This window comes from Argopecten irradians, chromosome 1 (genome assembly GCF_041381155.1).
Source record: "Argopecten irradians isolate NY chromosome 1, Ai_NY, whole genome shotgun sequence".
NCBI lineage: Eukaryota > Metazoa > Mollusca > Bivalvia > Pectinida > Pectinidae > Argopecten > Argopecten irradians.
The window spans coordinates 47,047,055-47,071,830 of NC_091134.1; the positions used below are offsets into that span (position 1 = coordinate 47,047,055).

The window sequence follows — 24,776 nt, forward strand, 5'->3', positions numbered from 1 at the left end:
TCATACAGAAAGAATATGCTTTAAGTCAATAGTACTAATTGAGTAATTTTCTAATTATGATCACTTTTCTTTTACGCTACTAGATGACATTTTATATTTTTGTTGATCTTTTCAAAAATATACATCATATATTATTCTTTGAAATTGCAATATGAATTTGGAACACACAATTAAACCATGATTTAAATAACACTCAAAAATTATCCTCCTATTGTTAGGTTGTCAATTAAGGTTTTTATATGCAATTTTCATTTTATTAAAGTATTGTAACTTAATGTTGTGGTGTTGATTATTAAAATAGCAGTAACTGTGATGTTGAACCTACATTTTTCAGCACTGAAGGAGCATGTGAAGTCTTCATATTTCTGTGTAATCTGAGAGAATTAATTTTACACCTTTCATTTTTTGAAAGAAAAATCAAATTTAAAGTCTCTCAAACTATACAGGAAATGTATATTTACCTGTGTTTTAAGCTGTTCATTATCAAGTATAGCTTCCTGTAGACGTACTTGAAGAGTGTCCTTGTCGTCATTAACGACCTTGATCTCATCTGTAGCAGATCTCACCTGGCCTTCCAAGTCCTCTACCTGGTCAAACAGTTGGTTTTCTTGCTCCGAAGAATTCACCTTCTCCAACATTTCCTCTAGTGTTTTGGTAATCATCCTTTTCTCAGTTTCAATTTCTTTCAGCTGCAAATTGTCATCTTTTAGCGATTCAATCTCCTTCTGTAGCTGATTTCTTGCATCTATTACACTCTCCAACTGTTGAGATGATTCTTGCATTTGTAGTCGGATATTTTCAACTTCTCTTTCAGAATCGCTGCAAGTAGACTTCAAACAAGTAATTTCTTCCTCTTTTCCGTCAAGAACATCTTGAAGCTCATCCATTCTTTTGCCTTGCTCTGAATGCATTGTTTGTAGTGAACTTAACTCATCTTCAACTTTCTGGTTGATATTCACTAAATTGTCTTTTTGGTTTAGAAGAAGATCATGATCCAACTCTTTTTGTTGAAAATCCTTTGTGAGTCCATCACATTTCACAGACAACATTTCAACTTCAGTTTGTAGGCTCTCCTTGTCCTTTTCAGAACTATCCTTCATTAGCTCCAGTTCTGTCAGTCTGTCCTGTAGTATGTGGTTATGTTCTGTTGTAGATGCTAGTTCCATAGTGGCAATATCCATTTCCTTTTTGCAGTTCGCCGTTTCCTGCACCAGTGTTTTTATCATTGAAGAAGATGAGATTTCCAAGGAGTATTTTGCATTCTGTAATTCCAATGTCTCTTGAACAAGAATACTATTTTGACTTTTCTGTTCCATTAACTCCTGTTGGCATTCTTTAAGCTTTCTATTTAAATCCTCATTTTTCATGTTCATTTCATGTATATCCATAAGTGCAGTATCTTTCTCTGTCAACCTCTGTTTAAGGGTGGAAACTTCTTTCTCTTTAATTGAAATTTCTTCCTTGAGTTCAGTCATTTTTTGTTCCATGATAACAGATTCATTGAACTGTGCTAGACGTGTCTCTTCCTCTTTGCTTCTTTCTTCCTGAACTCGTGATTCAAAATCTCTCAACTGTTCTCGGACATCAACAAACTGGTTTTGAAGTTTTTCATTTTCTCCTTCCAAAACTTTCAAGCTCTGATTGAACTCCTCTCTCAATTGTCCCATTTTATCTTGCAGATTCTCCTTTTCCTTTTGTAGACTATCCAAACTTTGTTGAGAATCCTCCTTTACTTTCTCCAGCTGAGTTTCCATCAAATGCAGTTCCTTTGATTTCTCAGCAGCAATATTTTTGGCCGAGTTCAAATCTTTTTCTAATGCCTGATTTGCAGAATGAGTTTTCTTGAATACACTCTGTAGTGTATTGCGATTTTCCTGTAGTGAGTTTGTTTCTGCTTGAAGAACACTTATCTGAGAGTGCAGTTCTGTATCTGTTGCTTGCTTTTCTCTTACATTTTCCTCTAATTCTAACGAAAGTTCTACTAACTGTGATTTAACACTTTCTAATTGATGACTTAAATTGATTTTCTCTTCCTTTGCAGAATTTTGTTGGTCAGAATAATCTTTCACCAAGTCATCAGATATCTTCTTATCTGTCTCCAGCGTTGCTAGTAGCACACAAGTATTTGCCAACTTCTGAGACAATTCATCCCTTTCTTCTGTGACAGACTTAAGCTGAACAGCATAATCATCAAGCATAGAGTCACTCCTTTGCTTTTCCTGTTCCAGTGAAGTGAGGTTTGTCTGAACATCTGTTAACTTTTCTGACAATTGTTCTCTTTTTTGCTTCAAAGACTCCATCTGAGAGCAGGTTTCATCAAACGAAGATTGCAACTGTGTCCTTTCTCTCTCTGTTACAGCTAGAGATGCCTCCTTTCTAATACATTCCTGTTCAAGTTCCTCATTTTTTGCCATCAGTAGCTTGTTTGAAGTACTGACATCAGATATATGTCTTTCTTTCTCTTTCAATTGCTCCTTGAAGCCTTTACTTTCCTGATGACTAGAAGAATCCAAGTCCTCACACTGAGAAACTAGTATAGCAATTTGTGCTTGCTGATCCAATTGAACTTCCTTTAGTTTGATAATATCATTAGTCAGCTCATCTTTGTCTCTCCTAACTATTAACAAATCTGATTGTTCCTTTCCAAGGTTTTCCTGGAGACTAGACAGTTGACTGGAAATATCCTCCTTGACCGACTCTAATTCTTTCATTTCCGATTCCAGTGTTGCAATGTTATCCTGTGATGTTGCTAGTTGTTCAGACAATGTTTCAGCTTCTTCCTTGAGTGTCTTTATTTCAGCAGACGATTCAGTTTCCAATTTTGTAAGTTGAAGTCGAGAATCTGCTAGTTCTTGAGATATTTGTGTTTTCTCATCCTCAATAGAACTTTTGGCATTGAATGACTTTTCAAGCAAACTTGTAGAATTCCTCTGTTCAGTTTCCAGTGCTAAAACTTGATTTTGAGAAGCTGCTAATTGTTGTGACAAGGCATCTCTTTCCTTCTCTATGTTGATCTTGTCTTTTTCATTTTCTTCAAGTAACAGCTTAAGCTTCTTCTTTTCAGTTTCCATCTCAGTTAGATCACTTTTACACTCAATGACTTGACACTCAGTTTCGTCTAATTTGGTTTTAATCACATTATATGATGCCCAAACGTCAGCCATCTCTTGTTCTTTTCTCCTCAATTGATACATGAAAGATTTCCTTTCTTTGTATATAGATGAATCCAAGTCCTTACATTGAGAAGCTAGAATATCAATTTGTCCTTGTTGCTCTGATTGCATGTCCTTTAGTCTAATGACCTCTGCATCAAGCTCATCCTTTTCTTTCCTTACTAACATAACATCAGATTGTTTCTTAGAAAGGTTTTCCTGGAGACAACCAAGTTTTTGAGAAATTTCCTCCTGTATCAAATCCGAATTTGTTTTCTCTAATTCTAATTTTGCTAAGTGATCTTGTGATGATGCAAGCCATTCTGACAATGTTTCAACTTCTTGTTTCAATGTCTTTATTTGAGCAGATGATTCTGTTTCAAGGTTACAGAGATGAAATTGAGAATCAGCCAGTTCTTCAGTTATCTTTGCTTTCTCATCCTCGATAGAAGTTCTAGCCCTAAACGACTCTTCGAGCAAATTTGAATAATTCCTCTGTTCATTTTCTAGTTCTAAGACTTGGTTTTGAGCAGCTTCTAATTGCTTAGACAATGCATCTTTCTCTATCTCAACAGAGCTCTTTTCAGTTCTATTTTCATCAAGTAATGACATCAGCTCTTTGTTTTCTGTTTCCATGGCAACGAGATCCTTCTTACATTCAGAGACAAGACGCTCAGTTTCCTCCAATTCGGTTTTCAAAGAATTGTTTAATCCAACAACCTCAGCTATAACCTTTTCCTTCTCCTTCATTTGATTCACCAAGGCTTTTGTTTCATTATGTTTAGCAGAATCCAGGTCTTCACACTGAGAAATTAATATAGCGATTTGTCCCTGCTGTTCGGACTGAATTTCCTTCAATTTGCTAATCTCTGCATTTAGCTCATTATTTTCGCTTCTTAAAGAATCTGTATCAGCTTGTTCCTTTGACAGTTGTTCTTGATGATGAGACAGTCGTTCTGAGAGATCATCCATGACCAGTTTTAGGTCTCCTCTCTCTGATTCCAATGTTTCAATGGTATCCTGTGATGTTGCTAGTTGTCTAGATAATTTTTCAGCTTCTTCCTTGAGTGTTTTTATTTGAGCAGATGACTCAGTTTCCAATTTTGCCAATTGAAGTTGAGAATCAGCCAGTTCTACAGATATCTTTGCTTTCTCATCCTCTATAGAAGTTTTGGCATTGAACAACTCTTCGCGTAAATTTGTTGAATTCCTCAGTTCATTTTCCAATTCTAAGACTTGGTTTTGAGCAGCTTCTAATTGCTTAGACAATGCATCTCTCTGTAATATAACAGAGCTCTTTTCAGTTCTATTTTCATCAAGTAATGACATAAGCTCTTTGTTTTCTGTTTCCATGGCAACGAGATCCTTCTTACATTCAGAGAGAAGACGCTCAGTTTCCTCCAATTCGGTTTTCAATGAATTGTTTGATCCAACAACCTCAGCTATAACCTTTTCCTTCTCCTTCATTTGATTCACCAAGGCTTTCGTCTCATTATGCTTAGCAGAATCCAGGTCTTCACACTGAGAAATTAATATAGCAATTTGTCCCTGCTGTTCGGACTGAATTTCCTTCAATTTGCTAATCTCTGCATTTAGCTCAATTTTTTCGCTCCTTAAAGAATCTGTATCAGCTTGTTCATTTGACAATTGTTCCTGAAGACTAGACAGTTTTTTAGAGAAATCCTGTTTGACAAGTTTCAGGTCTCCTCTCTCTGATTCCAATGTTGCTATGTTATCCTGTGATGTTGCTAGTTGTTCAGACAATGTTTCAGCTTCCTCCTTGAGTGTCTTTATTTGAGCAGACGATTCAGTCTCCAGTTTTGTAAGTTGAAGTTGAAAATCTGCCAGTTCTTGAGATATCTGTGTTTTCTCATCCTCAATAGAACTTTTAGCATGGAATGATTCTTCAAGCAAACTTGTAGAATTTCTCTGTTCATTTTCAAGTGCTAAGACTTGATTTTGTGAAGCTGCTAATTGTTGAATCAGGGCATCCCTCTCACTTTCAACAGAACTCTTTTCATTTTTACTTGCCTGAAGTAATGATGTCAGCTCAGCATTTTCTTTCTTTCCTGCAGTCAGATCTTTTTCACATTCAAGAACTTGTTGCTCAGTTTCCTCTACCTTTGCCTCCATCTGTTTGCATGAAGTACTAAGATCAGCAATCTGTTTCCCCTTTTCTCTTAGTTGATTCCTCAAATTTTCCTTTTCTTTGTACAGTGTAGACTCCAAATTCTCACACTGTGATGCAAGAATACTGATCTGTGCTTCTTGAGATGTTTTGACGTCTTTCAGTTCATTTATCTGAACAGTAAGATCATCATTTTCTTTCCTCAAGGACTCCATATTTGATTGTACCTCAAGAAGGGTGGTCTGAAGACCAGTAAGCTGCCCAGAAAGATCCTCTTGGCCCAATTTCAAGTCCATCTTTTCTGATTCTAGTATCGAAATTGTTTTCTGGTGTACTGCAAGTTTCTCTGACATTTCACAATTTTCCTTCTGTAGTGATCTTATTTTATCAGAAGAATCTCTATCCAGAGTTGTTAATTGACTTTGGAGTTCTTCCTTCTCCCTTTCAATAGAACACATTTGCTGTATGGAATCATCAAGCTTTATTGAGGAATTGATCTGTTCTGATTCAAGTGTGACCACCTGAGCTTGAGTGTCTGCAATTTTTTGTGTCAGTTGGTCATTTTCCATTTGAAGACAAGTAAGTTTAGTCTCAGTTTCATGTTTAGAATCCTTGATATTGTTGATTTCCTGCAACATTGTTGATATTTTGTCTGTCTGATCTGCCAGTTCTTGCTTCAAGGTCTGTTCCTTAGATTCATGCATTGCTTGAAGCTTTTGCTTTTCCTCAAGGTGACACCCTGCCTGATCTTTTGAATCCTGAATGGCTTTCTTGGTAACAATCTTTTCTGAATGAATTTCATTTTCTTTTTGTTTCATTTCTTTTAGAAGCATATCTACTTGCTCTGTAAGTTGGGATAAATCATCTGATTTCTTTGTATCATTTTCCATCATTACAGAAAGTTCAGTTTGTTTCTCAGATACCAATTTTTCCAGTTGGGTTATTTGCTCTTCATTCAATTTTAATGCTTCTTGTGCATGTTGAAACTTTTCACTTAAATTATCACAATTTTCTTCCAACTTTTTTAAAGTTCCCTCCATGGCTTCTTTGTTTTGCTTCATCTGGCGTAACTGTGCTTCAACATTCACTAATTCCATTTTCAAATTGTCGTGAGTTGATGAAAGTGTCAATTGTTCAGCTTCCATATCATGAATGCGTTTTTCAAGTTGATCCGAGCTTTCCAAACGTTCCCTCAAGACATTGTCACTTTCTTGTTTCTCAATCAATAAACATTCCTTCTCTTTCTGTACACTTGCCAGGGCAGTTTCAAGTTCTTTGTACTCGCTTGACAAAGCTGAAATGTCATGCTGCAACTTTGTGCAGATTTCTTCTTTCTTTTCAAACGAGGATGTTAGTGACTTTTTCTCCCTATTTGCCTTTGTCAACTCATCAATTAACTCATCTTTTTCTGTAAGCTGTTTTTTCAGCTCCTGTTCCAATTGGTCAAGTTTTTCAGTAAGCGATACAATATTGGTTTGGAGTTTATCAATGGTCAGTTTCTGTTCATCTCTGGTGCTTTCCAGTGTCTGAATAACATTTTTACTTTCCTCAAGATCCTTTAATAATCCTGTATTGGTTTCCTTCAATTGATTTAGGTCACTGTTAAGAGAATGTAAATCATCTTGTCTTTCCATGCATGTTTGTTTCAAATGATCCATGGAAGTATTGCTTTCAGCCAACTGCTGTTGTAGTTGTGTTGTTTCTTCTGCTGACCATTGCAAATCCTTTTTGAGGCTTTCAATAAGGCATTCTCGCTCTCTTAGTTCAGAATTTGTCTGTTCCAAAGTCTGACTAGTAGTTCTCAGCTCCTCTTCCAATGAGCTAAGGTCACCAATAATTTTAGCCTTTTCCATTCCCATGCTTTCAGACATGTTTTTCTGTGTGTCAAGTTGTTTGGCGTAATTTTCCTTCTCTGTTTTAGCACTTCCCAATTCGCTGATCAGTTCATCTTTTTCTTTGTTTGCTGCATCCAATATTGTTTCTGCTTTCACAAGCTTTTCTGATATGCCAACAAGCTCACCATTTAGATTTTTGAGTGTTTCTGCTAAATTTTGCTTGGCTTCAGAAACTGATTTTAAATTCTTTTCTATTGCTTCCAATTGTTGGGCTAGGTTATCTTTTTCTCTTTCAGTAGCTTCTAGATTATCTTGAATGTCCTGTTTTTCTTTGCCCAAGGTAACTGTAACATCGTCTAACTTCTTCCTCTTTTTGTTGAGTCGTGTCGTCATTTTCTCTAAGGCTTCAGCAAGCTCTTCCTTTGCATCAGTCATCGTTTTCAAATCATCCACTTTCTTGTGAACGATTTGAGAGAGATCATTTTTTTCTGATTTCAACAGTTCCATTACTGATAATGTATCGGCCAACTCTTTTTTAAGGGTAGATAACGAAGCCTTTGTGTTGGCAACTTCAATATTTGAAGTTTTTAGATCTTCTGTAACCACGCTATATTCAGCTTGGAGCTTCTGAAGCTCTTTCTGAAGTTCACAATTCTCTCCCTCTGCCAATTTTAAGTTTTCAGAAACCATCTGCATTTCTTTCCTTGTTTGTTCAATCCTTTGCACCGCTTCTTCGTGTTCATGTTTTGCCTGAAGACAAGCTGTCTCGGCCTGCATGTATTGCTCTGTCACCTGTTGGAACTCTGTCTTCAGTGTGCTGTGAGAAGCAGTAAGGTTGTTCAGCTCCATTTGTAGAACACTAACGGTATTTTCAAGATCTTTTGTGTTTTCATCAGAAGAAGTTAGCTTCTGTTTCAATATGGTTATTTCCTCATCCATTTTGGACACCAAACTGTCTTTCTGGGATTGAAGGTCTTCAGCTTTGGCTTCTAAATTATTTCTTTCTAGTGATTCAGAGGATAATGCACTATTTAATTCCTGAACTTTTGATTGAAGTGAGATGTTATCAGCAGTTAGGGATCTGATGCTTTGTTGCAGTTTTTCTTCGTTTTCGGCCATCTTTCTTTGTAATTCCTCCAGATTTTGAGACAAATTTAAGTTGTCCTCTTTCAATACTGTTAAGGTTTGAGACAGGTACTCCTTTTCTTGGCAACTATCATTTATTAGTTCAGTTTTGTGTTGCAGAGTTTGTAAAATATCATCTTTTTCTTTCTTAACTTCCATCAAGGTAGCAGACACATTTTCCAAACTTTGAGACAGAATTTCCATTTTTTCAGATTCGGCTTTTGCTGCTTTCGACATCTCTTCCACTTGCAGAAGTAAATTTTCTCGTTCTTCACAAACATCTTTACATTTTTTCTCAACTTCATCAAACTGGATTGTGGTCTTGTCCAAGTCATCTTTCAAAGTTTCAACCGTTTTAATCAATTCCTTGCATTCCTTTTGAGATTGTGATAGGTTGGTGACTGTTGATGCTAGTTCTGAATCTGTAGCCTCTTGCTTACATTGAGCTTTATCTAACTTGTCATTTAAAAGATCTTCAGCATCTCGTGATGATGCCAATTCCGACTCCACTTTGCTCAACTTGGTCTGATAGGCTTCAATGTCTCCTAATAATTCAGCCTCTGTCTCTTTTAACTTTGTTATTGTTTTTTTGTCTGTACTGTGGTTGTCTTCAAGCGAACATTTTTCTGACGTCAATGCGCTTATGTCTTCTTTCAAAGCATTGACTTCTTTTGTAACTTCTTCATGCTTTTGATGTTGTAATTGTAATTTCTCTTCCAGTTCTGAGGATTTCATTATTTCCAGTGATAAACTCTCTGCTACCTCCATTCCATTGTTTATTTCAGATGCAAGTGATGTTTTCAGTTCCTGAATCTCTTTCTCTTTGTCACTACTCAGTGAATCAAGCCGTTCAGATGATGACTGAATTATTTCTTGCTTTTCTTGTTCCAATGCATCAATGTTTTCTTGTAGCTTTTCAATGATTGATTCATTACTTGATTTCATATCTTCCATTTCACACTGGAGTTGCTTCGTGTTCTCTTTTTCATTTTCTGTTGCTTTTGTCAGTTTTGATAATTGCAGAACAAAACCTTCTTTTTCCTCCTCCAATAAACGAATCAAATTATTGGATTTACTTTCTATATCTTCTTTTTCTTTTGACATCTCATTCATTTTCCTCTCTAACTCTTCTGAAAGTTCTGCCTTCAGGTGTTCAAGTCTTTCAAATTTTTCTTTCCATTCTTGTTCCAGCTTATCTTTTTCATTTCTGAGTATATCCAACTCTGCACCTAAACTGTTTTGAATGGTGTTATTTTCTTCCTTAAGCATTTGTATTTCATTTGTCTTTTCAAGGTATATGCTCTCTTTCTCTTCTTTAAGTGTAGCCAAACTTTCATTGAGTGTTCTTACAGTGGCGTCCCTATCAGTAAGTGAAGCCGATGATTCAGATAGAATTTTTTCTTTCTCGATCTCCAACAGTTTTAGTTTCTCTTCCAGAGACACATTAGCCTTTTCCTTTTCCATCTGCAAAGATTCATATTCTGCTCTCATCTGCTCAACACTTTCTCGGTTCTCAAAAGATTGTTGTTCTTTTTCATTTTCCAAATTGAGCACATTTGCTTTCAGTCTATCAACATCAGCCTCTCTTTCTCTCAACTCAGTTGTGTACTTTTGAATGCTCTTCTCTTTCTCCAATTCGTACATTTGTATTTTATCTGCCATTTGAACTGAAAGTTCATTTCTGTCAAGTTCAAGTCTTCCAATATTTTCCTGGAAGTTCTTCATTATCGACTCTTTTTCTATCCTTAAATCCTCAATCTCTGCAAGTTGTCTTTTTGTACTTTCCTCGTTAACCGACACAGCATCTCTGTGACATTTTAGAAGCTGTTCCTTTTCCTCTTCCAATGATCTAACATGCTGTTGTAGAGTGGAAACAATGTCTTCCTTTTCTGCTCTTAATTTTTCTAAGTTGTCTAAAGTCTTTTGATTGCATTCATCTTTATCTAATAGTTCTTTCTGTAAGACCTGTACTTTAGTCTCCAGTTCTTCAGTAGCAAGTGTCATGCGCTGGATTTCCTTACTCAGACATTGCTTTGACGACTGATTTTCATCTAAAAGCTGCTTGATTTCATTAGCCTTTTGAATCATTTTTTCTTCATTCTGTTTTTCATTGGCCAAAAGTTTCTCCTCGACCAATTCTTTCTCCTTCAACATCTGATGCAATTCATTGTTGAGCTTGTCTATTTCTTTTGCTGTTTCCTGTGCTAACATTTTAGAATGTTCATTGGTTTCTTCCGCTGAAGTTGTCAAGTCTCCGATGTGATCTTTCATTGAGTGTATTGTTTGCGTATGAGCAGCCAGTGATGTTTCAAGGTCCTTATTGACCTGTGCCGATGTCTCTCTTTCCTTTGTTAGATTTTCGATCTGATCGGAGAACTGCTTGATGACAGCTTCTTTTTCTTGACGATAATCGTCTTGTTGTTGCCTTAACTTCTGTTCATTTTCCTGTACCAGTTCATCTAATTTCATCCCAAGGTTACACGATTTCTCTTGTTCTTGTTTAAATGCTTGAATCTGTGCATCACATTCCAGTCTTGATTGTTCAAGTTCTCTTTCCAAAGTGTCTATTTTATCCTCCATTGTTTTTGTTGTTTTTGCCTTTTCTTCTTTCAGTGCTTCCAACTCGGCGGATAACTTATTGCTTTGTTCTGTATTTGTAGATAAAATCTCTTCTTTTTCACATTTTAACTTCTCAAAATTTGATTCCATCATTTCTTTCTCAGCTGACCTTTTTTCCACTTCCTCTGCATATTTCTCCCTATCTGCCACCAATGCTTGAATTTGCTCAGAAAACTGTGTTGTAAGTTCCTTCTTTTCTTCCTCCAAGGTGGCAATCTTTCCCGATAGAGATTTCATCATCTCATCCTTCTGCAATGTTAAAGCCTGCATCTGTTCAGTCATCTCCTTATCATTGTCATCTTTCTCTGTCTGTAGATTATGAATTTGATCAGATAACTCTTTCTCACGTGCAAGTTTTTCATCAGTTACCAGTTTTAACTGATGGTTGAACTCATGGTTCTTTTCCTCCCCTTTTAAACATTGATCTTCAGTCTTTTTCTCCAACTCACAGACAGTCTCACTAAGGCGACTGACATTTTCCTCTAAATCCTTGATAATCTTCTTCTTGCCTACTACATCCTTTTGAAGAGCTGCAAATTTGGAATTAGTAGACTGCAGATTTTGGACGGATTGTTCAACCTGACTAGCTAATATTGATAATTGATTGTCTTTTTCTAAGCTTTGCGACAACAGATCATCTTCAGAGGTTCTTAATTTACGGATTTCATCACTGAATGTAGACAAGGTGTCCAAGATGAATGTTTTTTGTTTCTCTACATCAGAATCTTGAGGTGGCACGTTACAGTTTTCTACTCCAAGGTCTTGATTTTTTCCTGTAATACATACCAAAACCTCTTCTATTGTTCTAGTCCGTTCTTTAAGGAGTAAATCCAATTGTTCAATCATTTTGACACTTTCAACTTGTTTTTTATTAGAAACACCTATCTCCTTCTCAAGCTGATCTGCTGCCTCATGCAAAGAGCTGATCTTTTCATCCTTTGAATTATTAAGCTGCTCAATATTTGTGACTATAGTTTCCAGTGCAGAAATTCTATCGTCTTTTTTCTCCAAATCTCTGTCTTTTTCTAATACTGATTGATTTAAGGCACTCACACTTGTCCTTAAAGAGTCATTGTCAGTCATGACACTCTCCATTTTTGACTGCAATTCCCCACGCTCTGAAGTAGCTTCAGCCAAATGTTTGTTGGTTTTGGAAAGTTTGTCATCTTTCTCTAAACAAGACCTTTTCATTTCCTGTAGATGTTCTTGTAAATCAGAATAATTTTGTTCCATTATTTTCAATTTTTCTGACATTTCTTTAAGTTCATCTGATGTCTTTTGAGTTAGACTTTCTAGATTTTCATTTGATGACTTATTCTCCATTTCCAACTCTTTCAATGAAGACTCTTTCTCTTTCAATAGCTGCCTGACATTTTCGAGCTTTTCTTCATGCAGTTTAACATACGAATCATGCAACAGTTGTGAGTTGTTCAATTCAGAGTTTGCATGCTCAAGCTGACATTCAAGACTAGAACACTTGGACATGGCTGACTCTACGTCAGCTTCGAGGGACTTCACATGCTCATTCCATGCTGCCTTGTCATTAGATTTCTCATTTTGTAAGGATTCTATATGAGCGTTCAAGTTTGTAACAGAACTGGATATAGTACACACTTCTTTCTGTCTCTCATCACAATCATGCTTTAATTGACTAACCTGGCTCATCAGATCGTCCCTCTCCTGCTGAATGTCCTGTAATTTGTCCTGTAATACATCCCGTTCAGCATCTGAAGCAAGTAGTTTGTCCTGAGTGTTTTGGCACGCAATGGTAGATTCCTTCAAAGCACTTCCAACCTCTTCCATTTCATCACTTTGAGATTGCACTTTGGTTTGAAGAGTAGCAACTTCCTGTGAAAGCTGTTCCATTTTTTGTTGCAAAGTTTCATTTTCTTCCTCTAATTTTGAAGATTTTTCTTCAAGCAGACTCAAAGTTTGTTGTAAAGAGTCTTTGTCCTTGGATAGACTGTCTATGGTTTGTGAAGCACTTTTCTGAGCATTAGAAAATTCATTGGAAACAGAGGCTAGATTTTCCTCTAATTCCTTAGTTCTTTCAGTATATCTTTCTAAAGCACTTTCTTTTTCTTGTAACAACAAATTCCTTGATTCTAATTCAGATTTCACACCATTTAACTCTAAAGTACTGTCCCGTAATCTAGTTTCAGCATTGGAAATTTCCTCAAGTAGACTTTGCATCCGTTCATCCTTCTGCTGATTGAGGTTCTGCAGTTCACTTTTACTATCCTCCACATTGGAAGTCAGAAGCTGAAGTGTTTTATCCTTCTCTTGGCACGATATCACAGATTCTTCTAAACTACGCTCTAGAGAAGCATTTTGACTAGACAACTCTGCCACAGAGGTCGTGGCATGAAGTAAATCTCCTTTTAGAGTTTCTACATCTTTTTTCAAAGATTCACACTTTTCATCACTTTCTGAAAGACTGCTTTTCAGCCTCTCAGTTTCACTAGTCACTTTTGATAACTGCTTTTGCAGCGTTTCTTTTTCACTTTCTCCATTACGAACAGTTTCTGTGAGTGTGCTGATTTCTGATTCACTCTGCTGACATGCAGCTTCTTTTTCACAAAGCTTGGACGAAAGACTTTCTAATTCATTTGAAAATGACTGACTCCTCTCTGCTAAAATCCTCTGCTTTTCTTCAAGATCTGATTCTAACTGAGCACGAATTTCACTTTCATGACTTAATTGTTCAGATAATTCTCTAGATTTTTCCTCTAACAATTGTGACTGTTTTACTATTTGAGAATCCAAATCACTTATCTTTTCATCCTTTTCAGCAGCAGACACTTTCAGGTCCTTCACTTCACTTTGAAGCCTATCTATACTGTCCTGAAACTGGCTTTGCATGTCTTTACCGGATTTCTCTTCTGCCTCCAATTTGGTAGAATATTCCTGAGTCACTGAGTCCATTGCTGCCACTCTTTGCTCAAGTTGTTGTACCTGTTCATTTCTAGATTCCAGGTCCGCTGTCAGTGAGGCTACTGTGAGTTTCAAGGACCCAGCATCACCCATGGACTGTTGAAGATTTTCCTGCACAGCTTGCTGTTGTTGCTGAACAATGATAGCCTCCTGTTGCAGTTGTTGTACCAATACTTCTGCTTCTTCCTGAAATTTGATTCAGAGTAGTTCAATGAAAAATTCAAAACTCAATACAATCAATAACTATAAATTAAGAAGGAAAATGTCATACATATTGGTTTGATAAGTTTTAACGTCCTATTAACACACAGGGATACTGATTAGACAAGGACCAGTTTTGACAAATTATACGCTAACTTCTCAGTATATTTTAAGGATGTACTTCTCTGAGAAGTCAGAATTTTCTTATATTAAACTTTTTTTCTCATACAGATTTTTGGAAAAAGGAGTTCATACCTTAAAAGAAAATGGAAGAAAAAACATATGTTTGTGTGCTCGTTTTTGAGCTTTTGTCACTCAAAGATACCAAAATGACAAAATAGTGGATTTTATTGGAATTTAGCCGTTTTGACCACATACACTAGAATTTAAAGCCATAATTCCCTAATGAGGTGTTTGATATGTATGAATGTTTGTAGAATTTATTTTCAAGTAGTCTTCATTAAAGATATACCAGTTATCATTAATAAGAGTCATATTTTTTCTCAAAATAACAACATATGCTACCCCTACCCCTTAATTTTGAGCTCCAAAATGCACTATTTTCAGCCATTTTGTCAATAGTTTACATATCAATAGGGAAAGGGTTGTTCTTTCTAAATCAGGCAGAAAAATGGGGGTCCATGTGCTTACTTTTTTGCCCCATTTAAATATTTGTTATTTTCAATATTTATACTGAAAAATAACAGTGCTCAAATTACCATTAAATGTAGAAATAAAGTAACAAAAGTGTATCATTTCACACATTAATGTTCAATATTTTAATTAACACGAACCCAGTGAAGATTTACAGCAAAAATTAACTCGATACAGCTGAAAATGCTGACGCGGTGATAATTTAAGTAAAAACAATTTAAGTAAAAAATGGGAAAACGGTGGCTCTACTCAAAGCAAAAAAATCGCTGTGTAAAAAAATCTACTAAAAATAGAAATGTAATTTTTTGACAAAATTTGCTACAGACCACATGCTACAGATATTGATAAATCTCATATCGTTTTAGATCTATGTTGAAACGAGACTTCAACGGGACTGAAACCACAGAAGAATACCTCCTTAATGTTAGTTTTGCTTTGTTTCTGTGTGTTCTGCTTTCACATATACAGCTAAATAAATTCAGTATAACTTGTCAAAACGGGTCCGTGTCTAATCCAAATCCATCTATTCCGGGGCGTAATCGTGTGACATTTTCCTTCTTATTTATAGTAATTAAAACCTGTATAATTCATAAACCTAGCTATATTGTCCGAATATGCTGTTTAAAAAAGTATAATGTACTAACTTTGGTCATAATTGGAAGAATGCAATCTATGTATTGGCTTTATATGGTAATTGTGGACATAAGCCTTGAACTTGCCAACCACAAAATGAGGCTAGTGGTAGAATTTTGGACATTTAAGTTTATTATTTCAAATATTTTAAAATCATATTAAATTCAAATGGCTAGTCAGTCACAGCAGCAAAGAGGTAGAGGTTTAGTGGTACAATGTCAAGACATGTAACCACTTAACGACAATGTCGAACAAAAAGACACGGAGAGCTAGTGCCTAAATGTTGCACATCTCAACGTCTTAGTCATCTGACCCTTTTTGTCACTGTGGCCAACTAGGTATTCACATTTTAACTCATTCACCCCTGAAGACATATATGAACTTTTCTTATTCACAAGCTGGAACAGTCCATTGTGAATTTTCAGGGGTGAATGATTTAATGCAAAAAGTATAGTCATTTGGTTTGGTGTCTATATACATTGTAATGCAGATACTATACTATAACTATAGACATGGAGTTCTTGCCTTTGTAACCACACATTGTTACAGAAGAATTATTGTGGTCTTGTGGTTTACTGTCTATACACAATTGTAGCACAGACATTCTGCTAAAGTACCTTTTTCTGTGTTTCAGACTTCAGGCAATCTTGATTTCTTTGCAGTTGTTCTTCCAATGCTGCTAGTTTTTCTGTCCAATCTGATTCCTTCTGTTCCAGAACCTGCTTGGCAGTCTGTAGGTCAGTGGTCAAGCTCTGTGTCATCTGGTCAAGCTGATCAGCCTTGCTCTCTGCTTCTGAACAAAGCGCTCGCAGATTGTTAACCTCCTCCTTCAATTGTTTGTTTGTCCCTCTTTCAACTTCCAAAGCATGTTCTAATTCAGAAATCTGTTAAAGAAACAAGTTTATTCACTTCAGCCAAATGAAGAAAATAAAGATTTTAAACCCAAGCCAGAAATCAGACTTTAACTACAACCTCACCCATGCAAGCTTGCTTCACCAGTAAGTGGGCTTATCATTTGCTATGTTTTGCTTGCATATACAAGGTTTCATCTGGTTTTGTTGAAGCCTCACATGAAGACGTTTATTGCATGGGATACACAAATATAATTGGACGGAGATTTTTTTTTTTGAACTGTATTTTGTCACGTTGCGTACCTTTCAGTAGCCTTACCTTATGAAAAGCATTACACTGATTATTCCATTAATCCATAAAAACATATTAAGCCTCTTCTTATATTAAGACTGAAAAAATCTACTATGAGGTTTCAGGGGTAAATGGGTAAAACAACACTTCAGAATTAATATTGGGCATACTTTTGACTTTCAGTAAACATTTCCTTGGTAATAGAAGATTGCGCACCCAAGTAAGAAAGACTTGTCTATGTAGGAGGTGGTCTTTGCCATATAGCTGTATAAAATACCTACCTGTTGCAATGTACCCTGGAGATCCTTATTCACTGAGGCGAGGCTCTCTTTCTCCTCTGTTAAAGTGGACAGCTGATCAGACAGTTCAGACATCTCAGTTCTCAAGCCTTCAATCACCGTCTTGGTTTCTTGCAGTTCTTTTTCTATTGTTCCTTAAAATGCAAATAACAATCATGAATATTATACGGACATTAGTTCTTATGACAAAAAATATCTGCCTAATCACAAAATACACATCTACGTTCAATCTATATAATCATAATTTTAGCAAAACTCTTGAGGCTATCAAAGGACTAGATATGATAATGGCTCTTTTTGGCCCCTAAATCTATCAAATTTCAAATAAAGTATTTAGAAATTAATTTGCTGCGTTTGAAATATTGAATATGACCCTGATAAAAACTTAATGATATTTTTGTTGACAGAAAGTATGTTTTTGCTATATAACCATGGTAACTTTGCATAAATTATGCAAATTTGAAAATTTGGTCAATTTTGGCATATTTTTGATAGTTTTTCCTTTAAAATCAATAGAGCGCAACCTAGAACACACTTTATATTTTAAGTGAATTAGCAGACACGAAGAATACATCATTTTGAGAAATATAAAGTTTGTTCTAGAATGCGCTCTATGTTAACTAGATGAAAAACTGCACAAAAAGGGTCAATTTTGATGAAATTTTCACATTTTGCATAATTTATGTATAATAAAAATGGTTGCCATGGCAACTAGAACTGCTATATTACCTAATAGCACTATGAAATATGTCAAGTATGTAGTTAATATTTGAAATGCAAGATTAACATCTTAAAATAACAAGCTTTGAAAAATAGCGGATTTGGGGGCCAAAATATACCCTTACCATACCTAGTCCTTTTATGCAATTACAAATTTAGTTAATATCTATGTAACTAGACCAAAGACATTACACTATTGTATACACATATCAGCTAATTTTTATCATGTGACAAAGTTCAAAGTTTGGAGAAGAATCTTTTTATAAATTTGTCAAATGTTAAATATATAAGGAGTATAAGATATGTCATTGCATTATACAAGATGTTGTGATATTAATTATAATACCTTTCTCTTCTTCAAGTTCTTCTATTTTCTTCTTCAGGGAATCAACTTCTGCTGACGACACTCCACCCTGAAAAAAAGGTTTACAATTAAAAACAATAAAAGAAAAACAGCGAAAAAAAACCAACAAGATATAGTTGACATTTCTATTCTAAACTCAAACTAAACAAAATGACTGTTTACTCAAATTATTTTTCTATATCAATATTTATGCCTTAAGTCTTGTTTGTTATACATTTAACTGACTGATTTTTGGTATGCGAGTCTCCCTGAAATAGTATCATTTCCATACACAGAAGGCTTTTATCATTAACAATGTTAATTTGGTGTTTATGCAATTATCACAAAAAACATTCTTGGATATAAAACACAAAATTGAACCTCTGACATTAGATAAATATTGAAATGTGGAAAAGTAGTAATAAAAGTGAAGGACATCTATATTCTTGCATTATACCTTTTTCAGCTGCGCTATCTCCTTTTCTAGGGCCTTGACTTTGGCAGTGAGCTTAGCTTTGTCCTTGAGACCTTTGGCATCTGTCTTAGCACCACCTCCTTCTGCTGACTTCCTCACCTCTTTCAACTCCACCACCTTCTCCGCTAATTCCTTCTCCTTCTCTGCTAACAGACCTTTTATCTCTTCAAGTTGGCTCTGCGATGACATCAAGGTGGATAATTCTTTTTCCTTCTCTTGTAAGCTCTGCCTCAGCTCCTTCACTAGTGCCGCATTTGACTCAGCGACGGGATCTGTCAGTGGCTCTATGGGTGGCATGGCAGCTTGTGACACCGCCCCACCAGGCTTTATAGTATGTTGGTAGCGGTTCTGTAATGCATTATACTGAGACACAGCCTGGGTGTAAGCAGACTGATACTGGGACAAATGACTCTGCATTGTCTGCAAGTCCATTTCCTTTTCTGTCTTTTCCATCTCATGTTTCTCAAGTATGTCTCGGAATCTTTCATCCATTTTTTTCTTTTCATCCCGCCACTGTACTTCCATATCCAAGTTTTCTGCCTGTGCTAACATTAACTGTTCTGATGTCACTTGTAACTTTTCCTTGAAGCTCTTTTGGATATCATAGCTTTCAGCAATTTGTTTATCTTTTTCACTGATTTCCTGTTGCAGAGTTTCTATAACTTTGATTTTCCCATCAAGGACAGAGTTTGTATCTTTTAATTTCTGTTCAAGCATTTGTAGCACATGATCCTGTATGTTCACCTCATCCCTGGCCATTATTCGTTGCACATCCTTCTCATGTTTGGATATCAACTCCCTCAGGTCATTTTCTCTGGTTAAAATTTCCTCATCCTTTTTAGATGCATCTGCTCTTAGTTTCTGTATCTCTGCTTCTCTCTCCTGAACAGTTTCTTCAAAATATTTTTGTGACTCCTGAAGACGAAGATTGAATTTGTCTGACTCCAGTTTCAGGTTGTGATCAGCTTTGCTGACCTGCTCTTTAAAGTGAGCAAGGTTCTCTTCGCTGTCCTCAACTTTAGCCGAAAGTTTAGCGATAAGAAGAGCCTGGCTGGTGGCACGTTGTTCTGTTTCCTCAATTGTCGTCTGCAGGATCTGAAAACATTTAATAGAAATGTCAGAATAATGGAACAATTTGACTAAATTAAAACGCACTATAACCTTGTTAACTCAGTCAATGGGATCAAAGAAAGTCTTTGATTCTGTGTGCAAGTTACCGAAGTAATCAAGTTACGCTTAGTTTTATAAATTTATAGTCAGGATCAACAAATACTAAATATGTCACAATATATGTGAGCAGTATGCATTTCAAATATTAGATTAAATCTTCAACTCATTAGTCATAATTATTTAGACAGATAAGGTTTGTTATTAAACAACATCTGTTCACCATCTTATTTCTCAGAGACATATTTGTACTTCGTTCACAAATATTGTAATTTACATCAAATACTACAAAAGTATAAATATACTACCACAGAAAATACTGAAGTTCATAAAGAATACAGAATATTAATCATTAAACAACTATTACAGTATTTGACATTATAATGTGTTATTGTTGCTGAAGAAAACACAACTTGGGTTCATGTTCCTGAGTACCTTAACAACTTTGTCCCTTCCTCGTATGACCTCATCTTTTTCCGACACATACTCTTGGACATCCATCATTTTCTGTTCTTGCTCCAAGATCTTATTGTTGAGGTCCAGAATCTTTCTGTCCTTGTAGACAATCTGAGCATACATCTGTTGAATCTGGAATGATCAATCACAATAATACCAGTCAACTAATTACATAATCTGTACAATAAATCTTGGCTATTCAGTGAAGTTTTTTACAATATATGTTAATGGCTGCTCTTTCTATTGATTATGCATATTATGTATACAGGGTCCAAATGCTTAATTCAAGTTGATGTCCTGAAATTCGTGGAAACTGCTTTCAATTATACAAATCTATTACAATAATTCATGCTTTTGTTACCTTCTAGTATGAAAATACATTATAAAACATGTTTATAACGAACATGCTTACAACAAATCTATGGTTATAACATAGTATATTTTCATTCCCCGTCAAGGTTTCTATAAAATGTCTGTAATATGTGTATAAAAAAACTATGCTTATAACAAATTGATTTTGTTGGTCCCCAGAAGTTTATTACAACTATGTTTTACTGAATCTTGCAATTTAACTTAACAAATTAATAAAAAGTTAAAAGCAAATGGATATGTAAAAATTTCAAGTCAAACTTTATCAGTATAGTTTTGTTTTTGTATACATCTTCATTACAACAATGTATTCCTCTCTATAATGGTTTAATAGAAAAGAGTGGATGATATCACTATGACTAAATGTTAGCTTAAATCCTTAAAATTTTTAATATAAATAGCTTGCTATTGTCCTTTGACCCCCAGAAAAAAAATTAAAAGAAAAAGTAAAAGCAACAGAAGCATCATACCGTAAGTATTTAATGGACTAATAAGTATTAATTTCCTTATTCGAAGGAGAGACGTATTAGATCAAGTGAAAGTCCCGTCCTACCTCTGAGCTGGAATCATCTCCTGCAGTGGTTGCTGCACCAGACATCTTGGAGCATTCCTCCAACTGTTCTGTCAGCCTCTGTATCATCTGGTCCCGCTCATGTATTAGATTCACCTTAGACTCCAGCTGCTGATCTCGAAAGGAGATTACCTCTTCTTTTTCAAGTATTGTCTTCTCTCGTTCCTCTAGCTTCTTTGTCACCATCAACATCTTAGCTCTGTGGACTTTATCACTCGAATCAGATTCTTGTTTCCCAGCACCATCCTGGCATGACAATAAATTATATAATTAACATTTAATGCACACAAGTTTTCTTCAAAATGTTTCGCGAGTTTACATTCCAGTATATAAACATGGTGATTCTGAAAAGTGTACTAATGAAATGAATGTACCTTAGTTTCTGCAGCTGGATCTGATGATGATTTCTTTGAAGCTCCAGCTTTGCCTTCCTTTGCCACCCGAGCTTTCGCCTGTAGCTTCAATTTGGAGAGTTTGGCATTGGTCTCCTGTACATCATAAAATACACACAACATAATAACACTGAACATTAGACATTTTTTCTGTTTGTTGATAGCTCTTTTAGTTGCTATAACAAGATTGACTGTAACATACAAATAATATTTTATTCATGACATTTACTTACTATTATATAGCATAAACTGTTTTGAATCAAATGTTAAAGGATTCATTATGATAGCATATAACATATCTGAGGTTTAATAAACACTTTAGAGACATATCAAGATCTTCAGCTGTTTGTGCCAAGAGAAATGATGACATGTCAACCTCTAAAAATCTAACTAGCTTTGAATGAAATATTGAATGCTTATGCATGTTCAGTTCACTCAGATCAGCAATTGTCAACAATTCTGCAACTTCCATAATTTCAGATGTGTGTAACATGAATTAATAATTTGTTTTTGCAGAAAAAAATGATAAAAAGTATATCAAAATATTTGTAGGTTGACTTTAATCATTGGTCATGATGTGTAGCAATATGTATATCTTGACCTCAACAGTCCGAACTTCTGGCTCAACATATATACATGGTAAATTATGTATTTGCATAATACATAATTATCTCCCCTTGTTGGTAGGTATTGATTTGTGACATCATGTGTTTGCAAACATAACATCATACTTTTCCTAGAACATGACATGTATTTCACTCAAAAAATCATAGCATCACAATAGTCCAAGGGTGGTAAAGTTTTTATTCTTTTTAATATGCAGAATACCTATACCAACAAGGGAGGTAACCTTTTAATATGCAAATACATGCTACATCATGTAACCTTATACCATATACATGTGTAGTAAATATTCATCATACTTGTAATTCCTTGTCTTTGGTTTGCAGGGCTTCCTCTCGTTCCCGGATCATTGTCTTCAGCTGATCAATCATGACCTGCTGCTGTTCGTACTGCATACTCATATCAGTGTCCGCCATTGTAGTGTCTAGTGTGTGGTTCAGTATAAAGATAAAATATGGCTTACACACTATTATGTAGCTGGTTTAATTTTACTTCTTTGCATTTTAGGTTTTCATAAATTAAGATCCCATCTTCATGCCTTCACAGGGTCCTGTAATAGAATAAAGACACATGTTATTTTTTCCCCCTTCTTTTTTGCAAACTCTTTCAATTTAAATTGCAATGGGACAACTTCAAATACCTCGTGATACCGAATAAACTTTGTTTCTACTGGTGATGGAATGTACACTAAAAGATATCCCACGCGAACGTCATTTTGGTGAGAAGATTACAAAGAGTCTGGTTCCATCACTAGATATACTAATCCCGCACAAAGGTTATCGGTTAGTGGTACATGTACATGAATTAGTCCCATTCAGTCGAAGGCATTAAAGTCACCTTATAACATATACCTCATCACAAGATCATATTGACCAATAGTTTTATTTGTTACCTGTGACTACATAATAAGTCCTTTTATTTTGTTTACGACATTAGAATAGTGTACATGCAGTGTATGCCCATAATCTTGTAATATTGCAAATATTTGTATGATATTAGATTTGGGACCCTATAATTCATATTAATTATTCTTCATGTCCCCATTGAAGTTGATGGGTTGATGAGGTGGCTGGGTTTGAGTTGATGAGGTGGCTATTTGGTGTTGCTTGGGTGGGGGTGGGGGTTATGGGTAGTTGAATTTAATTTAATTTGGTAATAGAAATAGACACATTTATTTTCTAAACGGCCGGTATACCGTGTCACACAACGTCGACTCTCGAGTGTGACATGAAAAGCAGATGAAACAAGAAGACGTTTTGACAATTTGTATGCAAACCATAGAGGGACATTAATTATAACTAGGCCGATCATATGCCATGAAATTATAAACAACCGTATCAGGTAGTCTACGCTGGAAACGTCACCACAGCTATTGGTGACGTGTCTGCAAAACGAACGACAGTATTCTGCACAGAATTAATATGTGATGTTTTAGCAGCCGTGCAAATAAATCACAATGCAACACTTCACAATCAAAGAACCTCAAATGCAAATACTCAAGTAAAGTTCATACTTAACCCCTAAACAATACTAACGGGAAAACCAACACACTCCTCCGAAAGCACGCACTCCATCGCTATGTGGCCACCATCTTGGAATTTTACCTGTGGGAAGTCACGTGACTGTCATTACCTCCCTTGCCTCGGGGTACCACTAATGGCAGGAATGCAATCAACCAATGTCCATGACAGCTACAATGTATAAATTGGTCATTTGACGTGGACTGCAACTGTAAATGTGTCATGATCAGATGCATAATTCACATGTATATCCTCTATACATGTATGTACAGTTGCATTCAAACTTAACCATAATAAATCATAAATTATACAAACGGAGACAAATTAATTACAAATAATTCAATTTGATGAACTAATTATTTGATTAAATATACAATGTAGGTAGATCTAAAAATAATTTATATATCTATTTTAAATCAAAGATCAAGGCATTATCTTAATCTTTTGTGACTATCTGTGTATCTTGTTACTCTCTAAATATCTAGTTAATTACGATCTAAATATCTGGCTACGATCTAAATATCTGGTTACTATCTAAATATCCGGTTACTATCTAGTTTGCTGATCATGGAGATATATACATGTACATTACACAATTTGACGATGATGATGGTGGTGGTGGTGATGATGATGACTGGATGATGATGAGGTAGAGGAGGATTATATGTAACAGGAGACGAGAAAATGTGGCGGCCAGACTCGAACCCTAGAACACTAGCCGAATATATTTTACCGCTGAGCTACAGATGTACTGGTCACTGATGATCGGTTCAGTCCAATCCCGTTACATGTCTCTTTCTTTTTTTCATTTTTTTCCTCGAAGACATACGAAATCCTAATACCACCATTGTGGGTATTTTAGTTGGGCACCAATTTCGTATCTGGAGACGAGAAAATGTAGCGGCCAGACCGGGATTCGTACCCGAGACCTCCAAACACTAGCCGAACCCCGCTACATCATACATAATTAGAACATCGCCGTTACCGGTGACTTTGGTTTCGAGAATGCAGTGTTTCATTTTTCCTAATAACACCATTGTGGGTATTTTAGTTGGGCACCAATTTCGTAACTGGAGACGAGAAAATGTAGCGGCCAGACCGGGATTCGAACCCGAGACCTCCAAACACTAGCCGAATCCCGCTACATCATACAGAAAACCAGTCTAAATGCGTTCATTGGCCTTCCAAAAGTTCTCACATATTAATACGACGGTCAAGTTCTGCTTAGTTTCCCAGTTCTGACCATTAAAGTAAAGAAAAGTTGAAAGCATTGAAAGCGAGGCTGTGTGGAAATGTAACCACGGACATAGTGAGCCGGGAGGACGTTTTAGAATTCCCATACTTTAGATTAATTTCTTCGTACGCAGACAGATTTTGACGAGAGATTTTATTTTTCCATTTCATAAGAAAATATAC

General features: G+C 35.7%; 1 protein-coding gene across 4 annotated transcripts in view; it reads right to left on the minus strand.

The window, feature by feature from the left end:
• Nucleotides 1-23,451, minus strand: part of LOC138330218 (golgin subfamily B member 1-like) — a 44,967-nt gene extending 21,516 nt beyond the window's left edge. For 3 of the 4 annotated variants that reach the window (XM_069277695.1, XM_069277686.1, XM_069277677.1), the window contains exon 1: nucleotides 462-12,486. In XM_069277695.1, coding sequence (XP_069133796.1) covers nucleotides 462-12,344 — 11,883 coding nt within the window. In that variant the 5' untranslated portion in view covers nucleotides 12,345-12,486. Of the gene's footprint in view, nucleotides 1-461; nucleotides 12,487-12,515; nucleotides 13,980-15,898; nucleotides 16,166-16,705; nucleotides 16,858-17,789; nucleotides 17,857-18,243; nucleotides 19,357-19,863; nucleotides 20,017-20,806; nucleotides 21,071-21,198; nucleotides 21,313-22,139; nucleotides 22,391-23,375 lie in introns of those variants that run through there. The other variant, XM_069277701.1, reaches the window with a different exon arrangement.
• Nucleotides 23,452-24,776: the final 1,325 nt, after the last annotated feature.